This window comes from Oncorhynchus keta, chromosome 35 (genome assembly GCF_023373465.1).
Source record: "Oncorhynchus keta strain PuntledgeMale-10-30-2019 chromosome 35, Oket_V2, whole genome shotgun sequence".
Lineage (NCBI taxonomy): Eukaryota > Metazoa > Chordata > Actinopteri > Salmoniformes > Salmonidae > Oncorhynchus > Oncorhynchus keta.
The window spans coordinates 4,259,864-4,278,071 of NC_068455.1; the positions used below are offsets into that span (position 1 = coordinate 4,259,864).

The following is an 18,208-nucleotide window of genomic DNA, read 5'->3' on the forward strand; positions in this document are numbered from 1 at the left end:
TTGATTGATTGATTGATTGATTTAGACCATTGCCCAACAGAGAGTGTACTCCTTTAGACCAGGGCCCAACAGGGAGTGTACTCCTTTAGACCAGGGCCCAACAGAGAGTGTACTCCTTTAGACCATTGCCCAACAGAGAGTGTACTCCTGTAGACCAAGGCCCAACAGGGAGTGTACTCCTTTAGACCAGGGCCCAACAGGGAGTGTACTCCTTTAGACCAGGGCCCAACAGGGAGTGTACTCCTTTAGACCAGGGCCCAACAGGGAGTGTACTCCTTTAGACCAGGGCCCAACAGGGAGTGTACTCCTTTAGACCATGGCCCAACAGGGAGTGTACTCCTTTAGACCATGGCCCAACAGGGAGTGTACTCCTTTAGACCAGGGCCCAACAGGGAGTGTACTCCTTTAGACCAGGGCCCAACAGGGAGTGTACTCCTTTAGACCAGGGCCCAACAGGGAGTGTACTCCTTTAGACCAGGGCCCAACAGGGAGTGTACTCCTTTAGACCAGGGCCCAACAGGGAGTGTACTCCTTTAGCCCAGGGCCCAACAGGGAGTGTACTCCTTTAGCCCAGGGCCCAACAGGGAGTGTACTCCTTTAGCCCAGGGCCCAACAGGGAGTGTACTCCTTTAGCCCAGGGCCCAACAGGGAGTGTACTCCTTTAGACCAGGGCCCAACAGGGAGTGTACTCGGCTAACATTTCAGATGCAGGTGTTGTTTTTTCTATGGAGGAATACATTGTAAATTCCCAGAAGTATAAGTGGGCTGGGCAGGGCAGGGCGGGGCGGGGCAGGGCAGGGCTGGGCAGGGCTGGGCAGGGCAGGGCTGGGCAGGGCAGGGCTGGGCAGGGCTGGGCAGGGCTGGGCGGGGCGGGGCGGGGCGGGGCAGGGCAGGGCGGCTCCACAGTGCCTCAGGAATGTCTGTTCCATGAGACTTGCCCAGTTCAGGGTGGTCAGTGTGACTGTCTCTGTCTGTCTGAATCTGTGGGTGAGTAATTCACTGAAGGACACAGATTACAATAAGATCCATCTGTAGATGATGCTTTATATCCATAGGTCCGCCAACCTTACAAATATATATATTTTTTCGAAGGAACAGAGAGTATCTTTCTCTTTTAGAAGAATAGAAGGAAGAGTGGTATCTTTGATAATTCCCAAAGAACATTAATTCAGTTTTGCCTGCCTCCTAATTTTAGTTGGTTTGAGTTGAATGGTGGAGACAACCTCATGCTAATCACATTAGCCTACGTTAGCTCAACCGTCCCGTGGGGAGGGGAGGGGGGGCACCGATCCCGTAGACTAGAGGCTCTAGCTAACGTTGCCCATTAGTGGAAGATAGGCTAGCGAGCGAGCATTTTAGCCAGGTAGCCGAGGACAACCACAGCAAAGATACTGGTGTGACATAGTTTAATCAACATGAAAGACAGGAAGATGGCATTTCTCTACAAGTAGAGTGAGTCAACATGTGTTTTCTACTTACACACACACACACACACACACACACACACACACACACACACACAGAAATGAGTAACAAGGACATATTTAGCTTACATTGATTGGACTAAATCGTTTTTTGGTATCTTTTAGTTGTCACTGTATTAGACTAAGCAGAGGTGATTTGATGATGTTGAAATGGTGCCGGAATAGCGGAGCCAGCTCCGGTTTTCTTTGCGACTTGCGGTAACTCTCCAGGTTTCTAAATCAATAGTATGTTTAGTGGTTCATGCTGTAGATCATGTAACGAACTGTCTGTTACTGCACATGCAATATAATATGCTTTGTGGACTTCACTGGACAGAGGATGCTATCCGGTATTGTGATAAAACAAAGGCTATTCTGCCACTGTGTCTTCTTACTGTCTCGGGCCTTAGGCCCTATATATCACTGTCTTCTTACTGTCTCGGGCCTTAGGCCCTATATATCACTGTCTTCTTACTGTCTCGGGCCTTAGGCCCTATATATCACTGTCTTCTTACTGTCTCGGGCCTTAGGCCCTATATATCACTGTCTTCTTACTGTCTCGGGCCTTAGACCCTATATATCACTGTCTTCTTACTGTCTCGGGCCTTAGGCCCTATATATCACTGTCTTCTTACTGTCTCTGGCCTTAGACCCTATATATCACTGTGTCTTCTTACTGTCTCTTACTGTCTCGGCCTTAGGCCCTATATATCACTGTGTCTTCTTACTGTCTCGGGCCTTAGGCCCTATATATCACTGCCTTAGGCCCTATATATCACTGTCTTCTTACTGTCTCGGGCCTTAGGCCCTATATATCACTGTCTTCTTACTGTCTCGGGCCTTAGACCCTATATATCACTGTCTTCTTACTGTCTCGGGCCTTAGGCCCTATATATCACTGTCTTCTTACTGTCTCTGGCCTTAGACCCTATATATCACTGTGTCTTCTTACTGTCTCGGGCCTTAGGCCCTATATATCACTGTGTCTTCTTACTGTCTCGGGCCTTAGGCCCTATATATCACTGTGTCTTACTGTCTCGGGCCTTAGGCCCTATATATCACTGTGTCTAATTACTGTCTCGGGCCTTAGGCCCTATATCACTGTGTCTTCTTACTGTCTCTGGCCTTAGGCCCTATATATCAAGGCATATGAACTAACAGGTTATAGAGCAAACAAGCAATTACAACACATATTATCACAACACATAGGTTGTAATATGGCTTGTGGAGCCCAGTGATTTTACCCATGCACCGCTATTGGTCTATCCATTATATTTACATAATCAGAAGAGTGTTCTATTCTAACAGAAACCAAACTGAGAACGCAATCCAGCCAAAGACAGTGAGAATATCTGCTGTGTGCATCAGCCAGAAATGACTCCTCGGAAGGAATTTCAGGGCGCTAGGACCGCGCACAGCTCTGTGAATGCGCAAATCCCAGTCAAGCAGAGAGACTGTTCGCTCTCTCTATCGGAATAGCTCGTTACCGGTGAGGCTGTTTGCTGCGGTGCGAGCCATAACCGGAGAAGCACTTTTTGCGCACCTCTCCTCCAGCTCCGTCTCCGGTTCCAAAAGAATCACCAAGCGAACCTGAACCGGAGATTAACCATCTGGGGGTTTCAAGACAGACTTCTCCTTATGGGCTCACAATGCGCAGGATACGGGCCAACGCCATCGCTATCTTGACCGTAGCGTGGATCCTGGGAACATTTTATTACCTGTGGCAGGACAATAAACCGCACTCATCATCATCCTCAGCCTCGCAGCCCCGCGTCGCGGACATCAGGAGACATGCCGACGGCGGGAGGCTGGAGATCCACCGAGACGACAGGACCATTCCGTTGATTGTGAGTGACAGATTGAGAGGAGAGCAGAGAAGCGTGATGGGAGAGACGGAGAACCGAGAGAGAGATAGAAGGGGTAGGGAAGCGGCTAGCTGTGGCTGTGCTGCTGCAGGGGAGTGTGTGTTGCATGTTGATGCACAGTGGGTTATCTCTGTTGCTGCTCACCCACCACCTCACGGAGTCTAATATTTGTGTTGAGCGCAGAGAACCCGTGCGTCGACGCTGTGGTCCATTTCTTATAATGCTACCGCATTATTATCGCATTATTTTCAGTGGTGGAAAAAGTGCCCCATCGTCATACTTGAGTAACATTCAAGATACCTTAATAGAAAATGACTCAAGTAAAAGTTTAATGTAAAATACTACTTGAGTTTAAGTCTAAAAATATTTGATTTTAAATATACTTAAATATCAAATGTAAATGTAATTTAAAAAATATACTTAAGTATCAAAAGTATAAATAATTTTTAAAAATCCTCATATTAAGAGAACCAGACAATACCCTTTTCTTTATATATATATATATTTACAGATAGCCAGGGGAACACTCCGACATCATTACAGATGATTATTATTATATTATATCATATATATTATTATATTATTATTATATTATTATTATTATTATTATTATAGATAGCCTGGGGAACACTCCAACACTCAGACATCATTACAGATAGCCAGGGGAACACTCCAACACTCAGACATCATTACAGATAGTCAGGGCACACTCCAACACTCAGATATCATTACAGATAGCATCAGGGGGCACACTCCAACATTCAGACATCATTACAGATAGCCAGGGAACACTCCAACACTCAGACATCATTACAGATAGTCAGGGAGACACACTCAACACTCAGACATAATTTACAGATAGCCAGGGAACACTCCAACACTCAGATATCATTACAGATATCCAGGGGCACACTCCAACACTCAGATATCATTACAGATAGCCAGGGGCACACTCCAACACTCAGATATCATTACAGATAGCCAGGGAACACTCCAACACTCAGACATCATTTACAGATAGCCAGGGGCACACTCCAACACTCAGACATCATTACAGATAGTCAGGGAACACTCCAACACTCAGACATCATTACAGATAGTCAGGGAACACTCCACTCAGATATCATTACAGATAGCCGGGGAACACTCCACTCGGATATCATTACAATTAGCCAGGGGAACACTCCGACATCATTTACAGATAGCCAGGGGAACACTCCAACACTCAGACATCATTACAGATAGCCAGGGGAACACTCCAACACTCAGACATCATTACAGATAGCCAGGGGAACACTCCAACACTCAGACATCATTTACAGATAGCCAGGGGAACACTCCAACACTCAGATATCATTAGAGATAGCCAGGGGAACACTCCACTCAGATATCATTACAGATAGGCAGGGGAACACTCCAACACTCAGACATCATCTACATATAGTAAGGGGAACACTCCAACACTCAGACATCATTACAGACAGTCAGGGGAACACTCCAACACTCAGTCATAATTTACAGATAGCCAGGGGCACACTCCAACACTCAGACATCATTACAGATAGTCAGGGGAACACTCCAACACTCAGACATCATTTACAGATAGTCAGGGGAACACTCCAACACTCAGACATCATTTACAGATAGCCAGGGGCACACTCCAACACTCAGACATCATTTACAGATAGCCAGGGGCACACTCCAACACTCACACATCATTTACAGATAGCCAGGGGAACACTCCAACACTCAGACATCATTTACAGATAGCCAGGGGAACACTCAGACATCATTTACAGATAGCCAGGGGAACACTCAGACATCATTTACAGATAGCCAGGGGAACACTCAGACATCATTTACAGATAGCCAGGGGAACACTCCAACACTCAGACATCATTTACAGATAGCCAGGGGAACACTCCAACACTCAGACATCATTTACAGATAACCAGGGGAACACTCAGACATCATTTACAGATAGCCAGGGGAACACTCCAACACTGACATCATTTACAAATGAAGCATTTGTGTTTAGTGAGTCCACCAGATCAGAGGCAGTAGAGATAATAATAATAATAATAATAATAATATGACCAGGGATGTTCTCTTGATAAGTGTGTGAATTGGACCATTTTCATAACTGCCTGTTCAAGGGCAGAACGACAGATTTGTACCTTGTCAGCTCGGGGTTTGAACTCGCAACCTTCCGGTTACTAGTCCAACGCTTGGTTATCACTACGGCAACAGCTTCCACTGGGCTACGCTGCCGCCCCTATATAACTGATCTGATCTGTGTTAGAGCGTATATAACTGATCTGATCTGTGTTAGAGCCTATATAACTGATCTGATCTGTGTTAGAGCGTATATAACTGATCTGATCTGTGTTAGAGCGTATATAACTGATCTGATCTGTGTTAGAGCGTATAGATCTGATCTGTGTTAGAGCGTATAGATCTGATCTGTGTTAGAGCATATAGATCTGATCTGATCTGTGTTAGAGCGTATAGATCTGATCTGTGTTAGAGCCTATATAACTGATCTGATCTGTGTTAGAGCCTATATAACTGATCTGATCTGTGTTAGAGCGTATATAACTGATCTGATCTGTGTTAGAGCGTATAGATCTGATCTGTGTTAGAGCCTATATAACTGATCTGATCTGTGTTAGAGCGTATATAACTGATCTGATCTGTGTTAGAGCGTATATAACTGATCTGATCTGTGTTAGAGCGTATATAACTGATCTGATCTGTGTTAGAGCGTATATAACTGATCTGATCTGTGTTAGAGCCTATATAACTGATCTGATCTGTGTTAGAGCGTATATAACTGATCTGTGTTAGAGCATATATCTGATCTGTGTTAGAGCGTATATAACTGATCTGATCTGTGTTAGAGCCTATATAGATCTGATCTGATCTGTGTTAGAGCCTATATAACTGATCTGATCTGTGTTAGAGCGTATAGATCTGATCTGATCTGTGTTAGAGCCTATATAACTGATCTGATCTGTGTTAGAGTGTATATAACTGATCTGATCTGTGTTAGAGCGTATATAACTGATCTGATCTGTGTTAGAGCGTATAGATCTGATCTGATCTGTGTTAGAGCGTATAGATCTGATCTGTGTTAGAGCGTATATATCTGATCTGATCTGTGTTAGAGCGTATATAACTGATCTGATCTGTGTTAGAGCGTATATAACTGATCTGATCTGTGTTAGAGCGTATATAACTGATCTGATCTGTGTTAGAGCCTATATAACTGATCTGATCTGTGTTAGAGCGTATATAACTGATCTGATCTGTGTTAGAGCGTATATAACTGATCTGATCTGTGTTAGAGCTTATATAACTGATCTGATCTGTGTTAGAGCGTATATAACTGATCTGATCTGTGTTAGAGCGTATATAACTGGTCTGATCTGTGTTAGAGCCTATATAACTGATCTGATCTGTGTTAGAGCATATCTGTGTTAGATCTGATCTGATCTGTGTTAGAGCGTATATAACTGATCTGATCTGTGTTAGAGCGTATATAACTGATCTGATCTGTGTTAGAGCGTATATAACTGATCTGATCTGTGTTAGAGCGTATATAACTGATCTGATCTGTGTTAGAGCGTATATAACTGATCTGATCTGTGTTAGAGCCTATATAACTGATCTGATCTGTGTTAGAGCGTATATAACTGATCTGTGTTAGAGCATATAGATCTGATCTGATCTGTGTTAGAGCGTATATAGCTGATCTGATCTGTGTTAGAGCGTATATAACTGATCTGATCTGTGTTAGAGCGTATATAACTGATCTGATCTGTGTTAGAGCGTATAGATCTGATCTGTGTTAGAGCCTATATAACTGATCTGATCTGTGTTAGAGCGTATATAACTGATCTGATCTGTGTTAGAGCGTATATAACTGATCTGATCTGTGTTAGAGCGTATATAACTGATCTGATCTGTGTTAGAGCGTATATAACTGGTCTGATCTGTGTTAGAGCGTATATAACTGGTCTGATCTGTGTTAGAGCCTATATAACTGATCTGATCTGTGTTAGAGCATATAGATCTGATCTGATCTGTGTTAGAGCGTATATAACTGATCTGATCTGTGTTAGAGCGTATATAACTGATCTGATCAAATCAAATGTATTTATATAGCCCTTCGTACATCAGCTGATATCTCAAAGTGCTGTACAGAAACCCAGCCTAAAACCCCAAACAGCAAACAATGCAGGTGTAAAAGCACGGTGGCTAGGAAAAACTCCTAGAAAGGCCAAAACCTAGGAAGAAACCTAGAGAGGAACCGGGCTATGTGGGGTGGCCAGTCCTCTTCTGGCTGTGCTGTGTTAGAGATTATAACAGAACATGACCAAGATGTTCAAATGTTCATAAATGACCAGCATGGTCGAATAATAATAAGGCAGAACAGTTGAAACTGGAGCAGCAGCACAGTCAGGTGGACTGGGGACAGCAAGGAGCCTTCATGTCAGGTAGTCCTGGGGCACGGTCCTAGGGCTCAGGTCAGTTGAAACTGGAGCAGGAGCATGGCCAGGTGGACTGGGGACAGCAAGGAGTCCTCATGTCAGGTAGTCCTGGGACATGGTCCTAGGGCTCAGGTCCTCCGAGAGCAAAGAAAGAGAGAAGGAGAGATAGAGAACGCACACTTAGATTCACACAGGACACCGAATAGGACAGGAGAAGTACTCCAGATATAACAAACTGACCCTAGCCCCCGACATAAACTACTGCAGCATAAATACTGGAGGCTGAGACAGGAGGGGTCAGGAGACACTGTGGCCCCATCCGAGGACACCCCGGACAGGGCCAAACAGGAAGGATATAACCCCACCCACTTTGCCAAAGCACATCCCCCACACCACTAGAGGGATATCTTCAACCACCAACTTACCATCCTGAGACAAGGCCGTAGCCCACAAAGATCTCCGCCACGGTACAACCCAAGGGGGGCAACCCAGACAGGCCGACCACAACAGTGAATCAACCCACCCAGGTGACGCACCCCCCCCCAGGGACGGCACGAGAGAGCCCCAGCAAGCCAGTGACTCAGCCCCCGTAACAGGGTTAGAGGCAGAGAATCCCAGTGGAAAGAGGGGAACCGGCCAGGCAGAGACAGCAAGGGCGGTTATAACTGCTCCAGAGCCTTTCCGTTCACCTTCCCACTCCTGGGCCAGACTACACTCAATCATATGACCCACTGAAGAGATGAGTCTTCAGTAAAGACTTAAAGGTTGAGACCGAGTTTGCTGTCTCTGACATGGGTAGGCAGACCGTTCCATAAAAATGGAGCTCTATAGGAGAAAGCCCTGCCTCCAGCTGTTTGCTTAGAAATTCTAGGGACAATTAGGAGGCCTGATCTTGTGACCGTAGCGTACGTGTAGGTATGTACTGGCAGGACCAAATCAGAGAGGTAGGTAGGAGCAAGCCCATGTAATGCTTTGTAGGTTAGCAGTAAAACCTTGAAATCAGCCCTTGCTTTGACAGGAAGCCAGTGTAGAGAGGCTAGCACTGGTTAGTAATATGATCAAATTTTTTGGTTCTAGTCAGGATTCTAGCAGCCGTGTTTAGCACTAACTGAAGTTTATTTAGTGCTTTATCCGGGTAGCCGGAAAATAGAGCATTGCAGTAGTCTAACCTAGAAGTGACAAAAGCATGGATTAATTTTTCTGCATCATTTTTGGACAGAAAGTTTCTGATTTTTGCAATGTTACGTAGATGGAAAAAAAGCTGTCCTCGAAATGGTCTTGATATGTTCTTCAAAAGAGAGATCAGGGTCCAGAGTAACGCCGAGGTCCTTCACAGTTTTATTTGAGACGACTGTACAACCATTAAGATTAATCTGTCAGATTCAACAGAAGATAATAATAATAATATAATAATATATGCCATTTAGCAGACGCTTTTATCCAAAGCTGACTTACAGTCATGTGTGCATACATTCTAGATGGCTGATCTGATCTGTGTTAGAGCGTATATAACTGATCTGATCTGTGTTAGAGCGTATATAACTGATCTGATCTGTGTTAGAGCGTATAGATCTGATCTGATCTGTGTTAGAGCGTATATAACTGATCTGATCTGTGTTAGAGCATATAGATCTGATCTGATCTGTGTTAGAGCGTATATAACTGATCTGATCTGTGTTAGAGCGTATAGATCTGATCTGTGTTAGAGCGTATATAACTGATCTGATCTGTGTTAGAGCCTATATAACTGATCTGATCTGTGTTAGAGCGTATATAACTGATCTGATCTGTGTTAGAGCATATATAACTGATCTGATCTGTGTTAGAGCGTATATAACTGATCTGATCTGTGTTAGGGCGTGTAGATCTGATCTGTGTTAGAGCGTATATAACTGATCTGTGTTAGAGCGTATATAACTGATCTGTGTTAGAGCCTATATAACTGATCTGATCTGTGTTAGAGCGTATATAACTGATCTGATCTGTGTTAGAGCGTATATAACTGATCTGATCTGTGTTAGAGCGTATATAACTGATCTGATCTGTGTTAGAGCGTATATAACTGATCTGTGTTAGAGCATATATAACTGATCTGATCTGTGTTAGAGCGTATAGATCTGATCTGTGTTAGAGCCTATATAACTGATCTGATCTGTGTTAGAGCCTATATAACTGATCTGATCTGTGTTAGAGCGTATATAACTGATCTGATCTGTGTTAGAGCGTATATAACTGATCTGATCTGTGTTAGAGCGTATATAACTGATCTGATCTGTGTTAGGGCGTGTAGATCTGATCTGTGTTAGAGCGTATATAACTGATCTGTGTTAGAGCGTATATAACTGATCTGTGTTAGAGCCTATATAACTGATCTGATCTGTGTTAGAGCGTATATAACTGATCTGATCTGTGTTAGAGCATATAGATCTGATCTGTGTTAGAGCGTATATATAATCATATAATCTTGGCTTTATGAGTGGTGACAGTGTTTCCTAGTCTCAGTGCAGTGGGCAGCTGTGATGTGGGAGGGTCCTGCAACTAAATGCTTCTGGGGCAAAGTTACAAAGTTAATTTTGAAGTCCATGAGTATAAGTCCCTTGAATCTCTCAATCAATCAGAGAAGATTACTGCTGGCAGGCAGCACTGCCAAGCCGGGGTGGAGACATGTTGGGGGAATGGGAGGTTGAGGGTAGAGACATGTTGGGGGATTAGGATGGGAGGTTGGGGTGGAGACATGTTGGGGGAATAGGATTGGAGGTTGGGGGAATAGGATTGGAGGTTGGGGGGAATAGCATGGGAGGTTGGGGTGGAGACATGTTGGCTGGTTGGGGGAATAGGATGGGAGGTTGGGGGTTGAATAGGATGGGAGGTTGGCGGAATAGGATGGGAGGTTGGCGGAATAGGATGGGAGGTTGGGGTGGAGACATGTTGGCTGGGTGGGGTTGGGGGAATAGGATGGGAGGTTGGGGTGGAGACATGTTGGCTGGTTGGGGGAATAGGATGGGAGGTTGGCGGAATAGGATGGGAGGTTGGGGGAATAGGATGGGAGGTTGGGGTGGAGACATGTTGGCTGGTTGGGGGAATAGGATGGGAGGTTGGCGGAATAGGATGGGAGGTTGGGGTGGAGACATGTTGGCTGGTTGGGGGAATAGGATGGGAGGTTGGCGGAATAGGATGGGAGGTTGGCGGAATAGGATGGGAGGTTGGCGGAATAGGATGGGAGGTTGGCGGAATAGGATGGGAGGTTGGGGGAATAGGATGGGAGGTTGGGGGAATAGGATGGGAGGTTGGCGGAATAGGATGGGAGGTTGGCGGAATAGGATGGGAGGTTGGCGGAATAGGATGGGAGGTTGGCGGAATAGGATGGGAGGTTGGCGGAATAGGATGGGAGGTTGGCGGAATAGGATGGGAGGTTGGGGGAATAGGATGGGAGGTTGGGGGAATAGGATGGGAGGTTGGGGGAATAGGATGGGAGGTTGGGGGAATAGGTTGGGGGAATAGGATGGGAGGTTGGGGGAATAGGATGGGAGGTTGGGGGTAGAGACATGTTGGCTGGATGGGGTTGGGAGGTTGGGGGTAGAGACATGTTGGCTGGGTGGGGTTGGGGGTAGAGTCCTGTTGGCTGGTTGGGGGTGGAGGCCAACTGATATTTTATTTTCCTGTTTATACTGAATGTTTTATTTATTAAAATCTTTATATTTTATTTATTACAATTTCTATGTATTTCTTAGTATTTTCTTTTCTTTTGAGTAGCAGCCTAATTTGAAATGGATACTGTATCTGTTAAAATGTAGAAATAATAACAGAATACCAACATACATTACATTCCAGGATATGCTCACATGCAAATGGCCCTCTGGCTATGGATTTATTATGATAAATAACCCTAACCCAACCCTAAAGTAACACCCAACCCAACCCTAAAGTAACACCCAACCCAACCCTAAAGTAACACCCAACCCAACCCTAAAGTAACACCCAACCCAACCCTAAAGTAACACCCAACCCTAAAGTAACACCCAACCCAACCCTAAAGTAACACCCAACCCTAAAGTAACACCCAACCCTAAAGTAACACCCAACCCTAAAGTAACACCCAACCCTAAAGTAACACCCAACCCTAAAGTAACACCCAACCCTAAAGTAACACCCAACCCTAAAGTAACACCCAACCCTAAAGTAACACCCAACCCTAAAGTAACACCCAACCCTAAAGTAACACCCAACCCAACCCTAAAGTAACACCCAACCCATCCCTAAAGTAACACCCAACCCATCCCTAAAGTAACACCTAACCCATCCCAAAGTAACACCCAACCCCAACACCTAACACCCAACCTAAAGTAACACCTAACCCATCCCTGAAGTAACACCTAACCCCAACACCTAACCCCAACACCTAACCCCAACACCTAACCCCAACCCCAACCCCAACACCTAACCCCAACACCTAACCCAACCTAAAGTAACACCCAACCCAACCCTAAAGTAACACCCAACCCATCCCTAAAGTAACACCCAACCCCAACACCTAACCCAACCCTAAAGTAACACCTAACCCATCCCTAAAGTAACACCTAACCCCAACACCTAACCCAACCCTAAAGTAACACCATCCCTAAAGTAACCCATCCCTAAAGTAACACCCAACCCAACACCTAACCCAACCTTAAAGTAACACCTAACCCCAACACCTAACCCAACCCTAAAGTAACACCTAACCCCAACACCCAACCCCAACACCTAACCCCAACACCTAACCCATCCTAAAGTAACACCCAACCCCAACACCTAACCCCAACACCTAACCCTAACACCTAACCCCAACCCTAAAGTAACACCTAACCCAACCCTAAAGTAACACCTAACCCAACCCTAAAGTAACACCTAACCCAACCCAAACCCAACACCTAACCCAACCCTAACCCAACACCTAACCCAACACCTAACCCTAACACCTAACCCTAACACCTAACCCAACCCTAAAGTAACACCCAACCCCAACACCTAACCCTAACACCTAACCCTAACACCTAACCCTAACACCTAACCCTAACACCTAACCCTAACCTAACCCTAACACCTAACCCCAACACCTAACCCCAACACCTAACCCTAACACCTAACCCTAACACCTAACCCCAACACCTAACCCCAACACCTAACCCCAACACCTAACCCCTAACACCTAACACCTAACACCTAACACCTAACACCTAACACCTAACCCTAACACCTAACCCTAACACCTAACCCTAACACCTAACCCCAACACCTAACACCTAACCCCAACACCTAACCCTAACACCTAACCCCAACACCTAACCCCAACACCTAACACCTAACCCCAACACCTAACCCCAACACCTAACCCCAACACCTAACACCTAACCCCAACACCTAACCCTAACACCTAACACCTATGGGGGGGAATGTGACGTCAGCTACATGGGAAACACCTGGGCCAGGTGTCTCCCAGGATAAATAGACCTCTTCCACATTCATGGAAGAGACTCTCTCCATGCAGACACCTTTTGTAGATTGAGTTGTGGTTCTTGGTGGCCTTTTGTTTGTTTGCTTTGGCACCTTTCATCACCCTGCATTATCACATTCATGCAAAACACTCACTTACACTACTGATTACTGATTACACACACCATTGTATATTATACTTAGTTGCTTTAGTTAATAAATATATATTTTGCTACTCCTTGTCTCCCTTTGTTACGGGCTTTGAGCCGGTTCGTGACAAGTGGGGGCTCATCCGGGATCTTTGAACTATTGGTTTGGGAGACCGTGGAGGTACGTGTTTGGTTTGAATATTGTGTTTGAGTGTGATCGGCCCAGTATTGGTTGCCTTTGTTGTTTGGTTTGTGTGCTGCGTTGGAGAGAGTATAATGGTTAGTTTCCAGGCCTTGCCTAGCCTGGAAACTTGTTCTACTCTCTGTTGGGAAGTCAGTCTGAGGAGGTGAGTAAATCGGCTATGTACCTCGGTAGGAGATTTGTGTAGGGTAGTGGAACTTGCTACCTGGAGCTGTAGCCTTTTTCCCCTGATAGGCTTAGCGACGTGTTTCAATTTTGGACATGTTGGGCATGGTTAAATGTTTTATTTTTGTGTGGAGTCTGTGGACTGAGCAGTTGTCTCGTGGCTTGGTGGAATTTGCCAGCATGCTGGGGAGTTCTATTTCCTTGCCAGCGGGCTACAGTGCGTAAATACCCACCGCAAATCTGCACGAAGACTAGGGTTGAGTTATTGTATGTTTTGGGGAAGCTCCGTATCTCATCTCTCTTCTGTGGTGCTCAGGGTGATTGTCATTTCTCTGGTTGTGGTCTGATGTGCTCAGCAGAGGGGTTGAGCAAGAATATTTACTTGTGACTATGGTGTCTCATGTACACAAGTTCATTCGCTTTCCATCAGAGGAACTGTTAGAATTATGTACTAAAGAACAGCTGTTGAAGATCGCTGAACACTACAAGGTTAAATGATTGAAATGGGGAAATTCTGTTTCGTTGGAAGTGACTGAATCGTTGGAAGTGACTATGAATCGTTGGGAGTGACTATGAATCGTTGGGAGTGACTATGAATCGTTGGGAGTGACTATGAATCGTTGGGAGTGACTATGAATCGTTGGGAGTGACTATGAATCGTTGGGAGTGACTATGAATCGTTGGAAGTGAATATGAATCGTTGGGAGTGACTATGAATCGTTGGAAGTGACTATGAATCGTTGGAAGTGACTATGAATCGTTGGAAGTGACTATGAATCGTTGGAAGTGACTATGAATCGTTGGAAGTGACTATGAATCGTTGGAAGTGACTATGAATCGTTGGAAGTGACTATGAATCGTTGGAAGTGACTATGAATCGTTGGAAGTGACTATGAATCGTTGGAAGTGACTATGAATCGTTGGAAGTGACTATGAATCGTTGGAAGTGACTATGAATCGTTGGAAGTGACTATGAATCGTTGGAAGTGACTATGAATCGTTGGAAGTGACTATGAATCGTTGGAAGTGACTATGAATCGTTGGGAGTGACTATGAATCGTTGGAAGTGACTATGAATCGTTGGAAGTGACTATGAATCGTTGGAAGTTGTAAAAATGAAGAAGGACCCTGATGTTCTTTTCATTGGAGTTTGTAGCTGTTGTGGTCTTTTGTGCCATGTTCCTGAATGTTTACGTGACTGGCCATTGTTTCGGGTTGTCATGTTCTATCCTTCCTGTCTGTTCCCTCCTGGTCTTGTGTTCTTCTTTCCTCTTAAATATTGCTTCCTATGTGCAAAGGTTGCTGAGGTCTGGGGAGGAGGAGGTTGGATGGGGCAGGTGGAGGTGTGAACTCATAACCCCTCACCAATTTGGGACGCAGAGGCTGTGTCAATTTGGGACGCAGAGGCTGTGTCAATTTGGGACGCGGGAGGCTGTGTCAATTTGGGACGCGGGAGGCTGTGTCAATTTGGGACGCGGAGGCTGTGTCAATTTGGGACGCGGGAGGCTGTGTCAATTTGGGACGCGGGAGGCTGTGTCAATTTGGGACGCGGGAGGCTGTGTCAATTTGGGACGCGGGAGGCTGTGTCAATTTGGGACGCGGGAGGCTGTGTCAATTTGGGACGCAGAGGCTGTGTCAATTTGGGACGCGGGAGGCTGGTATGTTGTTCCGGGGTCCTTGTTGGTCCCCGGTTTTATGGGGGAATGTGACGACCCTCCCACTCTGTCTGCCGTATACTCTCTTTGTTATTGATTCCTTATTAGGATGCCGGTGGGCGGAGCCGGGAGGGTCGTCAGCTACATGGGAAACACCTGGGCCAGGTGTGCCCCAGGATAAATAGACCTCTTCCACATTCATGGAAGAGACTCTCTCCATGCAGACACACCTGGGCCAGGTGTGTCCCAGGATAAATAGACCTCTTCCACATTCATGGAAGAGACTCTCTCCATGCAGACACCTTTTGTAGATTGTGTTGTGGTTCTTGGTGGCCTTTTGTTTGTTTGCTTTGGCACCTTTCATCACCCTGCATTATCACATTCATGCAAAACACTCACTTACACTACTGATTACTGATTACACACACCATTGTATATTATACTTAGTTGCTTTAGTTAATAAATACATATTTTGCTACTCCTTATCTCCACGTTGTCTCCCTTTGTTACGGGCTTTGAGCCGGTTCGTGACACACCTAACCCAACCCTAAAGTAACACCCAACCCCTAACCCTAACACCTAACCCTAACACCTAACCCTAACCCTAACCCAACCCTAAAGTAACACCCAACCCCTAACCCCAACACCTAACCCCAACACCTAACCCCAACACCTAACCCCAACACCTAACACCTAACCCAACCCTAAAGTAACACCTAACCCCAACACCTAACCCTAACACCTAACCCTAACACCTAACCCTAACACCTAACCCCAACACCTAACCCTAACACCTAACCCCAACACCTAACCCCAACACCTAACCCCAACACCTAACCCTAACACCTAACCCAACCCTAAAGTAACACCTAACCCCAACACCTAACCCTAACACCTAACCCCAACACCTAACCCCAACACCTAACCCCAACACCTAACCCTAACACCTAAAGTAACCCTAAAGTAACACCTAACCCCAACACCTAACCCTAACACCTAACCCAACCCTAAAGTAACACCCAACCCTAACACCTAACACCTAACCCAACCCTAAAGTAACACCTAACCCTAACCCAACACCTAACCCAACCCTAACACCTAACCCTAACACCTAACCGTAACCCTAACACCTAACCCAACCCTAACACCCTAACCCAACCCCTAACACCTAACCCCTAACCCAACCCTAACACCTAACCCAACCTTAACCCTAACACCTAACCCAACCTTAACCCTAACACCCAACCCTAACACCCAACCCTAACCTAACACCTAACCCAACCCTAACACCCAACCCTAACACCTAACCTAACACCTAACCCAACCCTAACACCTAACCCAACCCTAACACCTAACCCAACCTTAAACCTAACACCTAACCCAACCCTAACCTAACACCTAACCCAACCCTAAACTTTCCATGAGAGCATCTCAGTAAAGCATGGTACAGGAGCCTGGTTTTCCCCATGTCTCGCTCTCTCCCCTTTTTCTCTGTGTGGTTCCATAACTTCCATGGCAACAGGTGCCCTCCACAACCAGGGTTCATGACATCACTCATGATGAGTAAAGTCTTGGCCACATCATGGCTCCTTGCCTGCACTGTTAAAATAGAGAGTCTCAAAACACCATGATTGTGTAATGAAACCAAGTAAAGTATTGTACCTGAACTGAGATCTGATGTTTGTGTTTTAAAACAGAAATGTAGTACTCTGAAACACCCACAGGCAGCCTAGTGGTTAAGAGCAGGCAGCCTAGTGGTTAAGAGCAGACAGCCTAGTGGTTAAGAGCAGGCAGCCCAGCGGTTAAGAGCAGGCAGCCGAGCGGTTAGAGCAGGCAGCCTGGCGGTTAAGAGCAGGCAGCCTGGCGGTTAAGAGCAGGCAGCCTGGCGGTTAAGAGCAGGCAGCCTGGCGGTTAAGAGCAGGCAGCCTGGCGGTTAAGAGCAGGCAGCCTGGCGGTTAAGAGCAGGCAGCCTGGCGGTTAAGAGCAGACAGCCTGGCGGTTAAGAGCAGGCATCCGGGCGGTTAAGAGCAGGCATCCGGGCGGTTAAGAGCAGGCATCCTGGCGGTTAAGAGCAGGCATCCGGGCGGTTAAGAGCAGGCAGCCTGGCGGTTAAGAGCAAACAGCCTCGCGGTTAAGAGCAGGCATCCTGGCGGTTAAGAGCAGACAGCCTCGCGGTTAAGAGCAGGCAGCCTCGCGGTTAAGAGCAGGCAGCCTCGCGGTTAAGAGCAGGCAGCCTTGCGGTTAAGAGCAGACAGCCTCGCGGTTAAGAGCAGGCAGCCTGGCGGTTAAGAGCAGGCAGCCTCGCGGTTAAGAGCAGGCAGCCTCGCGGTTAAGAGCAGGCAGCCTCGCGGTTAAGAGCAGGCAGCCGGGCGGTTAGAGCAGTTTCTCATACAATCAATGGTTTGGGAATGCAAATGATTATTAGCCCACGTATTGATTGATGATAAGGGTATATTGAGAATATTTTTGGTGGAATTTTGTTTTTAATGCTTTATTTTGACAGATTAGAAACAGGAGGGGCAGTAAGATCGGACATTTCGTTTACATTTTTACCCACACAGCCACACTGTAAAAAAAAACACAAAAAAAAAGAGATTCAATGGTGAATTGAAATTGACAAAACAAAAAACAACCTTTACACACTTAATTAAAGTGGATGTAAGTTGTGCAGAGCCCGTGATCAAGCATTAACCGCCCCCAGCATGGACAGGTCACCCCTCTCCCCACCGAAGACCAGGGTTCAA

The 18,208-nt window shown here is 45.9% G+C and overlaps 1 protein-coding gene across 2 annotated transcripts in view; it reads left to right on the plus strand.

The window, feature by feature from the left end:
* The first annotated feature begins 1,318 nt into the window (after positions 1–1,318).
* Positions 1,319–18,208, plus strand: part of LOC118379853 (polypeptide N-acetylgalactosaminyltransferase 16-like) — a 69,002-nt gene continuing 52,112 nt past the window's right edge. The window contains exon 1 of one of the 2 annotated variants that reach the window (XM_052496080.1): positions 1,319–1,452. Coding sequence is in view for 1 of the 2 variants with exons in the window: in XM_052496079.1 (XP_052352039.1) it covers positions 3,113–3,310 (198 nt within the window). In the remaining variant the exon portion in view is untranslated. Of the gene's footprint in view, positions 1,453–2,941; positions 3,311–18,208 lie in introns of those variants that run through there. The other variant, XM_052496079.1, reaches the window with a different exon arrangement.